The 9,026-nt window shown below is 38.1% G+C and overlaps 4 protein-coding genes across 4 annotated transcripts; all 4 read left to right on the plus strand.

The window, feature by feature from the left end:
* Positions 1 to 895: 895 nt before the first annotated feature.
* TM35_000023120 (uncharacterized protein) lies at positions 896 to 2,428 on the plus strand (the record flags this gene model as incomplete). Its single annotated transcript, XM_029021630.1, has 1 exon — positions 896 to 2,428. The coding sequence occupies one exon, from the start codon at positions 896 to 898 to the stop codon at positions 2,426 to 2,428; it is 1,533 nt and encodes a 510-aa protein (XP_028887052.1).
* Positions 2,429 to 2,725: 297 nt separating this feature from the next.
* On the plus strand, positions 2,726 to 4,996 carry TM35_000023130 (uncharacterized protein; the record flags this gene model as incomplete). The annotated part of the gene is made up of 1 exon (XM_029021631.1): positions 2,726 to 4,996. One exon carries the CDS (start codon positions 2,726 to 2,728, stop codon positions 4,994 to 4,996), a length of 2,271 nt encoding a protein of 756 aa, XP_028887053.1.
* Positions 4,997 to 5,481: 485 nt separating this feature from the next.
* Positions 5,482 to 6,831, plus strand: TM35_000023140 (T-lymphocyte triggering factor; the record flags this gene model as incomplete). The annotated part of the gene is made up of 1 exon (XM_029021632.1): positions 5,482 to 6,831. One exon carries the CDS (start codon positions 5,482 to 5,484, stop codon positions 6,829 to 6,831), a length of 1,350 nt encoding a protein of 449 aa, XP_028887054.1.
* Positions 6,832 to 7,533: 702 nt separating this feature from the next.
* On the plus strand, positions 7,534 to 8,937 carry TM35_000023150 (uncharacterized protein; the record flags this gene model as incomplete). Its single annotated transcript, XM_029021633.1, has 1 exon — positions 7,534 to 8,937. The coding sequence occupies one exon, from the start codon at positions 7,534 to 7,536 to the stop codon at positions 8,935 to 8,937; it is 1,404 nt and encodes a 467-aa protein (XP_028887055.1).
* Positions 8,938 to 9,026: the final 89 nt, after the last annotated feature.

Below are 9,026 nucleotides of genomic sequence, written 5' to 3' on the forward strand. Positions count from 1 at the left end.
GCACGCGAGGCATTTCTGCTCCTTCTGCGGTAAATTTGCCTTCCGCCGAAAGGCTGTTGGCATCTGGCGCTGCGATGGCTGCAGCAAGACAATGGCCGGCGGCGCCTACACACTGAGCACACCTAACAACAGCACCGTCCGCTCCACCGTCCGCCGTCTGCGTGAGCTGAAGTAAGAAACAGGTGTGAGAAAGAAAAAAAAAATAGGGGAAGAAATTACAAAAAATAAGAAAAAAAAAAATGAATGAAAAGTTTAGAGAAAAAGAAAAAGAATAGATTTTTTTTTTTGTTCTTTTTTCTTTTTCTTCTTTGCGATTCTAATTTTTTTTTTTTATTATTTTCCCCTATTTTTTTTTTTTTCATGTCGTTTCTTATTTTTGTCTTTTTTTTTTTGTACCCACTGGCCCTTAGTGAGAATACATGAGATGGAGTTTCTTGAGGTGATTCGTTTCTTCGAGTATGTGCTTTGATGTGTGGATTCATTTTTGTTTCATTTTTCTGAAGTTGGACTCTTTATGTCAGTGTTACCACAGTACCACGATTCTATTTTTTTTTTCTTTTTTTCTCACATTGGTGGGAGAAGAAGAATAAAAGTTGAAAGCTATGAGAGTAGTGATTCTGGTAGATGAGGTTTTGACATTGACAGAAGAAGAACTATTTCTATTTATATTTTATGACCCTTGCGTTTTTAAATTCTCAGTATAGACTGAGAAGAGAAATAATGAAAGAAGATGAGGGAGAAATATTTCTCCCCCATTTCTTACTCCTTTGTTTTTATATATTTTTTTTTTTTTTTTTTTTCTTTCTCTCTTTCGTTTTATTATTATTTTTTTTTTCTCGGTAGGGAGTGTAGTAGTTAATCTTGCAAATAGAAGAGATATAAATAATACTTTTCTATGGAGCCTCTTCTTGTGCTGTTTAATGAGTCAAGTGAGGAACTAAACACACTATATCGGGCAGCACTACAGAAAGATGATGATGGAAATAACCGTGAAGCAAGAATAGACGCTTTCCGTGTATTGCATGATTGTTTCACCGCACACACAAACAGAATGAATAGTGAGATGAGTGCCTGTAAGAGTGATATCGAACGGGAAGCGGATGATCTTGAAGAGGAAGTGGCCGAATTAGAGGCAGAACTGCAAATGCTACGCAATACCACAGAAGGACGAGTCCATGAATTAAATTATATAATCGTACCACCATTAGCACTAACGACAACAACAACAACAGACTCAACACTTCCATTATCAGCAGAGAGTGAAGGAGTGATGGAGGCCTATCAAACATTTATGACCCATTTAGCAGATTTTACAGCTCAATTATCGGTAATGCGTGCGGCATTGCAGGGATTACTTTCACAATCCGCACTTCAAGTCGTCTCTTCAACTTCTCTTACGGCCTGGTGTGGAGTTACCAACAGGGAAACATGGACAACCCGAGAGAAACAATTACATGCTGCTTGGAAAACAGTAGTGGAAAAGGCAGGACCTGCAGGAATAGTAACAGGAGATGCTATTCTTTCCACCGCACAAGATTTATTAACGTCAGTTATACAATTGGGAAAACGTGCATTAAATCGTGTTGCTTTTGGAATAAAGGAACGTGAAGTACGAGAGAGAAATTTAAAACAATTTGAGACAAATCAACATCGTCTGGTATTATGGTGTCGTCAACAACAGGCAAATCTTGCGGCATTAAATGATCCAGATCATATTCAAGAGTTCTGTGCATTATTGGTAGAATACTTTAGGGACATGACGGGTAACTATAAAGCTTTACTAGAAACAGCGGAGTCCTTATTGGATAATGCCACCGTACAAGAGAAAATACTAGAAGTAAATGAGACATGGGTACACCTACAAGTAAATACTTTAGAAAGATTACAACAAACATTATATGAGGTGAATGAAAAAGCTGTTTTGGAAGAACATGTAGAAGAGCATACAAGTTTCTGTTTACAATTGGGTTCTTTTATAGAAGAAATTTTAAATTCTTTAACAGCTATACGCGATACAACCTCACCATTACATCAACGTTCTCTTGCTCTTGCACATGATTGTGAAGCTTTACGTGAACTTTTACCTGAACATGATGATCTCTGTAAGCGTCTTCTTGATTTTGCTGGACGCATGCGAATTCAACGAGAAGCTTACAATTGTTATCGAGCCGCAGCACTCTCTCGTGTAACTTATTTAACATCTTCTTCAGATATGGCTGCAGAAGCAGGACGTCGAAAGGAAGAATTTGAAAGTTGTGTAGAGGAATTACAATTATGGGCAGATGAGAAATCAAAAACAGACTCCTGGAGAGATATTCGTGATCAAATAGGAAATATCAAGACCTTATTACAAGGAGAGCAAGAGTTTACTGATTTGGTAAATAAGAGAGATGAACTTGAAAAAAGGAATAGAGGAAAAAAGAGATGATCTTTTAGAGTGTGATTGTAGGGAAGTTTGCATATTATCTCCTCCCCCTCCCCTCAAGAAAAAGAAACGAAAACGAGAAACGACCAACATATGGGTATGGGCTTGTATTTTTATTTTTAATTATCTTTTGAGAGCAAAAAAAAAAAAAAAAAAAAAATAAAAATAAAAAAATAAATGAGAGCCATTTTTTATTTTTTTTTTTGTATAAATAATGATGGCTCTTTTTCTTTTTTAAAATTTCTTCTGCCTTTTATAATATAGACCACTGGGTTGGCCTTACCTCCACTCCTTACGTATATGCCATCCAGCGTTATTAGTCAAGATGATTCATATCAAACTTCTTCTTATGCTGATCCAATCCCACAGAGTGTTCGCCTAGATAGTGAGGAGGCATTCGCCCTGCAATTGTGGATTTCACGTATTCGATACTCAGATGAAAGTAATAACTTGCCGCCTCTTTATATTCCTACGGAGTCATCATCATCATCATCATCACTGAAAGAGAAAACAACACAATTAACATTAAAAGAGGAAAAAGTAAAAGAAATCGTACCATTTGGTCCCGCACTTCCTCCAGGATGGTATATGGATGTGAATGATCCAGTTTTATTAACATATGATCCATACTTTGGAACTCACACGGCGGGAACAAATGTGATGGCAGCACCAATCTTCACAGCAAAGGAGGGACGATATTACGCCAATGACGCACTTCCGCTTTGTCGCGTTGGGGCCCATTCACTTAAATCACATCCACCTGAAGGTTTATTTATGAAGTCCGCTGAGAGTGGGCCGGTGAATTGGATGCATCCACACTCTTTTGTAGCCCAACGCTCTATTCATGCTGGTGAAGTTATTGCCATGGATGTTTCAGAACTTTCTATTGTGGAGGATTCACTGGTGTGGCGTTTTTTACCTCCACCATCATTTACATATAGAATGCAAATGAAAAAGTATGATAACAAGACAAACAATACCAATAATAAAAACATTTATATTGGTAAAAGTGAGACGCACACAGTATTATCTTCTTCTAAACTTGCAAATATCGCACGTCAAATTGTGCTTCGCGCTAATTCTTTACAAAATGGAAAAGTAAGACTAATTGAAACAGGATATGCACAGTTTATCTCTTCATTTATAATATCTTATGGAGATTTGGAACTTCTTCCTGTTAATTCGGATATTAATGAACATCTTTTACATCTAGGATTGTGTGATAAGTCTCCTTTTACAGTACGAAGTAAAACATTACGTCGTTCACAGATTGCTGAGAAATTTATTGAAAAATGGTGTACATCATTAGAAGACATGATTTTTTTAAACAAAGAACTACGAGAAACCTCTTTATTGCTTCTTCAATGTATTCCACCAGTACTGTTAGATTGTATGCAAAAAGATGCAACAGCGGTTGGTGGTTGTTTGTTTTTAAATAACAGAAACGATACGCTTGTGATGTTACACTGTGGATTTTTTCGTAGAATGGGTTTACATCAACCTGATCGTCTGGCACGACTATTGTGGACTTTTTCACGTTATGCTATTCCTATTCAGGTACCAGATTTACCAATGCGAAGTGGATGTTTTCCATTCTTGCGACTTATTCCACATGAATGTCGCCCTAATAGTTTTATAATGTTTTTGGATTCACCAGCATCCCATTGCTATGGAAAAGAGGGATTTTTTAATTATAACACTGTTAGCACCCGATATGATAATGATAATAATAATAATAATGAAAATAATAATGACAATAACAACAATAAGAAGAAGAAAGAACTTTTACCATGGGGATCTCCTTGTTCAGATCGTATTTTTCTTCCTTCTGTAGCCGTATTAGTGGCATGTCGAGATATTACTAAAGGAGAGTGTATTTATCGAAGTTTCTTTGGATCATCCTATATGACTCAACCACAACGATTACAATTTTTAAAATATTTTTTTTGCGGTATACCAAATATTGATAAACATATTCATACTGGTTGTTCATGTCGATGGTGCGTAAAGGAGTTAGATTACGCTCGTGCCTTTCGTTGTCCCAAATGTCCTCGTGATTGTGGTGTTATTTGCCCTCCTGGTGATTGTAGTCGATTGGATGAGTGGATCTGTTTACAGTGTGGTTACCATCCAAATATGAATGAAATTCATCTTTGCCTTGATGAAGAGCAGGAATTATCAACTGTTAAAGCGGATAAAACAAGTGGTTTGGTACGTTTACTTCAAGCAAATTATGTTCACTACAGTCATGCATTAGTGTTTAGAAAAATAGATACATGGTGTCAAAAAGCATGGCAAGAACATGATGCCTCCATGTGTCTTGAATACCTTGATATTATGCATAAGAGTGTACATCGTGTATTGAATCCATGTGATCCTCAATTAGCACAAGTTCATGAATTTACGGCGCAGGTAAATCATGCAGTGGGTTCTGCACACACAGCACGATATGAGTACTTTTTGGCATTGCAGATCAGATTGCGTGCTGGGATGCGGTATGCACACTGGACACGTAAGACGTGGTTTATGGCAGCAGAGAAGTCTTTGGCGGAGTTTTTGGATAGTGTCTAGATTGGGGGAAACCTTTTGACATATTATCTTTACAAGTATCGATTATAAAGATGATGATTATGATGATGACAACAAGAAAGCAATATGAAGGAGAAAAAAGAAAAGAAAGAGAGGCAAAAGAAAAAAAAAGCAAAAGAAACTACCGAAAAAAGAAGAAAGAAAAACACACATACAGGAAAAAAAGGTTGAGAAATCTATTACCTTTGATTTCCTTTTATATATATATATATGTTTTTTGGTTTATTTCCTGTTCTTTCCATTCCTTTTTCTCTGTATACACTATCTCTTTTTCTTTTTTTTTTTTCTCTTCTTCTTTTTATGAATCACATCTTTTAGAGTAGGACAGTGTGTTAGTTTCTTCTTCTTCATCTCCTGTCTCTCTCACTCTCTCATTTATATTCATTCATTGATTCACTCACTCACTCACCACACCTATCTATCTATCTATCTATTTATTTATCTTTATCTTTGTGGAGTTTGTGTGAATGCCCCCAAAGACTGCGCGTGTGGGGAGGACCAAGTCGGTCGCGGCGCCGAGCGACCCGATGGCGGACCTCACGGCCGTCGCCCCCGTCCACGCGACCCTCGCGGCGGCGGAGCGGCAGCGGAATTATTTTCAGGTCGAGCGCGACAAGGTGCAGGCGTATTGGGATCTCGCCCGGCGGGAGGTCGCCAACCAGCAGGACGCCCTTCTCAACGCCGAGGCCTCCCTCGAGGAGATGGAACGGGCCCATCAGGTCGAGATGAAAGTCTACAAGCAGAAGGTGCGGCACCTGTTGTATGAACATAAGATGAAGGTGAAGTCCTGTAAGGAAGAGAGTGATCGGATGTTGAAGGAGGCAGAGGAAAAACATCAGAAGCGGATGAATAATATTCGAACCCTTATGCAGCAACATACCAAACAACTGGAAACGGGAGCGGAGAATTATGAGATGAAAATTGAGGAACAACGGGACTCTCATAATTATATGGTTACAGCAACAAAGAAACAGAGTCATGAAAAAGAACTCGCCCGTCAACAGGCCGCGTATGATGCTAAACTCAAGGCTTTACGAGATGAATTAGAATTACGTCGACGTGCAGAAATTCATGAAATTGAAGAGCGAAAGAATGAACATATTAATGCTCTTATTCAACAACATGAAGCGAAATTTCAAGAAATGAAAGCTTACTACAATCAAATTACTACTAATAATTTAGAGATTATTCAATCTCTAAAAGAGGAAATAGCTCAAATGAAGAAAAATGACGAACATAACGAAACACTAATGTATGATATTGATCGTGAAAATCAAAATTTAGTGGCCCCTTTAGAGGAGGCTCAACGTGAAGTAGCAGAATTACAACAAAAACGAAAACAATATGAACAAGATAAACGTAGTCTTGGTATGACTCGTGCTAAATTACGTTCACTACGTGAAGAAATATGGCGTTTACGAGAGGAACATAAAGCTCTAGAAGAACGTTATTCTCGCGTTCATCAAGAACGGGAAGAACTTAAATCTAAATTCGAGTCTGCTCTTCGTCAAGCGATGGAAGTAGTGGAAGAACGTAATGAAGTACTACAACAGAGATTAATTGAATCACACGCACTGGTAGAAGAAAGAGATGCACAGTTGGATGGTGTACTTAATGCAATGCATCTTGAACCTGCTGCATTAGATCTTATCGCCACTGAAGTGGATCGTACCTTAGAGAGGAAGAATCAGATGATTAAGGATTTGCATTTTGAGTTGAAAAAGGGAGAGAAACTACTAAACGCTACACTTGTTGAGTTAGAAAGACGTTGTCAGGCAGTGAATCTCCCGCCACTTCCTCGGGATACTTTCTTTTAAACAGATAGTTCCTTTTTATTATTATTATTATTATTATTATTATTATTCTCTTTATTGGTACATAGTCTGTAAGTGTTCGTGTCTGTGTGTGTGTGTGTTTATTTAAATGAGTAATATAAATATACGTAGAGGTGATGTAGCTATGCGTATGGAATTATTTATTCATTGCTTGATTCTGTTGAACTTTGTGTTTGTGTTCTTCGTTCCCTTAAAAAGAAAGAGAAAAATTCGAGTACAAGAAGGGTGACGAATCGATGTACAGTTTGGTGTGAACAGTCCTAGACTCATGTTTAAATAGATGCGTGTGATTTCTACTACTACTACTACTACTACAGCACGCCTTTTTATTATATTTTCTTTTTCTTTGCAATAGTGTATCTTATTGCTTGATTCTTCAATTATTATTGATATGACTCTTATTCTTGTATTTGCTTTTTTATTTATTTTTGGTTTTGCATTGGCTGATGTACCTCTTTTTCTTTTTCTTTTTTTTTTGCCTTCATCTTTTTTTTTTCATTTATTAGTTGCCTGGCAACACCACCTTATACACACAGATACAAGGTGAAAGAGAGATAACTAGAGAGAGAGAAAAAAGGGTAGATTCGACAGACAAAAACAAAAAAGAGACAATTGTCAATCATAAACTCTTTCACCAAACTCCCCTTCCCCCTTCTAGAGAGAAAAAAAATACACAATAAGACAATGAGTCGCCCAACCCATTTGGGTGTTCTTTGTGTTGATGTGAATGAGTTACTACGAGCCCACAACCGATTGAAAGTAAAACGGCGTGATAATATGTTGTTGTATCGCAAATCATATCTTATCACCGATCCGCTGCCGCCCACGACTACTCCACACTCATCTGTGGGTAAACGAACACCGTCTAACTCCCCATCACGTAACTCTAATGCCGGTACACGATTAAGCCGGAAGAGTAGTACCTGCACACCGAGGAGACACAGAGGATCAAGAAGAAGAAGTAGTAGCAGTAGAAGGAAAAGAGGAGATAAAGATCAAAGTGATAATGATAGTGAGTCTGGTGCATATCCGCTTGAGTCTGAGGTGCATGAAGTAGCATTAATTACCAGCGGTGTATCTACACCCAAGAGATCCAGTAGTAAAATAGATTCTGCTCGCAGAAAACCGTACAAGATGATTACCGCAACTCCAGAGGAAGAGGGAAACAATTGTAGTACATCTGTTTCTGGCTGGCACAGTAAAAAACGTATTTCCTCACCATTACAAGGATCACATGATGGACACGAACAAGAAGGATTAGAGACTTCACAGAGAGATCATCATGTCACCTTAGAGGGTTATTTTATTCCAGGAAATAGTCGTGATCATGTGGAAGGAAAAGTGAATGAGTCAAAGATGCAAGATCAAGAACGACCAGGAGAGTATAAATACAGTCAAGATAATCAAACAGAAGAGAAGAAACAAAAAGAACAAGAAGAAGAAGAAGAAGAAGAACAACAACAACAACGGTCTCAGTTATCATCTTCTGATCCACGTTCAAGTATATCGGAATCTGCTCAACGAACCATTAATTCTCTTTTAGCATCTATGCAACAGCGTGTTTGGGAAAATGCCCACAAAATGCGTTCATCCCCATTGGGAAGCTACCGTGAAAGTGAGAGAGTTAAATATGGGAGGAGTAACTATGATGGAGATTATGAATACAGTCGAGAAGAAGAAAATAACAGCAAGACGAATAGTAGTAATCCTGAAAATAGTTCAGATACTCTTCATGTGACGATGGTTGGTCCAATGGGAGTGGGTAGTGTACCACCCTCACCAAACCCATGGTCCCGTCCACGAATTCAGTCTCTTTCTCCCTCTCGTCGTTCACCAATTCCCACAAATAATGCGATGGCTGCTATCTGTAATACACCACACCATCATATGCTTGACAAGAATGGTAAAGAGAGGGTTTTGGTAATGGGAGTTGTACCGACAATACCCAAACCTGTTGTTAAACCACCACTTCGTGCAGTACGAGAAGGTGCGACAACGACGACAACAACGACGACGACATTACCACCAGTTTTTCGAAGAGTCGCACGTGTTGCTGCGGCACCCAGCAGAAGACCTAAACGTTTTTGAGTTTTAAGTAAAAGTAAGAGATGTAAACTATATTGCCTACCAAATACATTTGCTGTATATATATATATATATATATATATATATATATA

This window comes from Trypanosoma theileri (assembly GCF_002087225.1).
Source record: "Trypanosoma theileri isolate Edinburgh chromosome Unknown TM35_Tth_2_V1, whole genome shotgun sequence".
Taxonomy (NCBI): domain Eukaryota; phylum Euglenozoa; class Kinetoplastea; order Trypanosomatida; family Trypanosomatidae; genus Trypanosoma; species Trypanosoma theileri.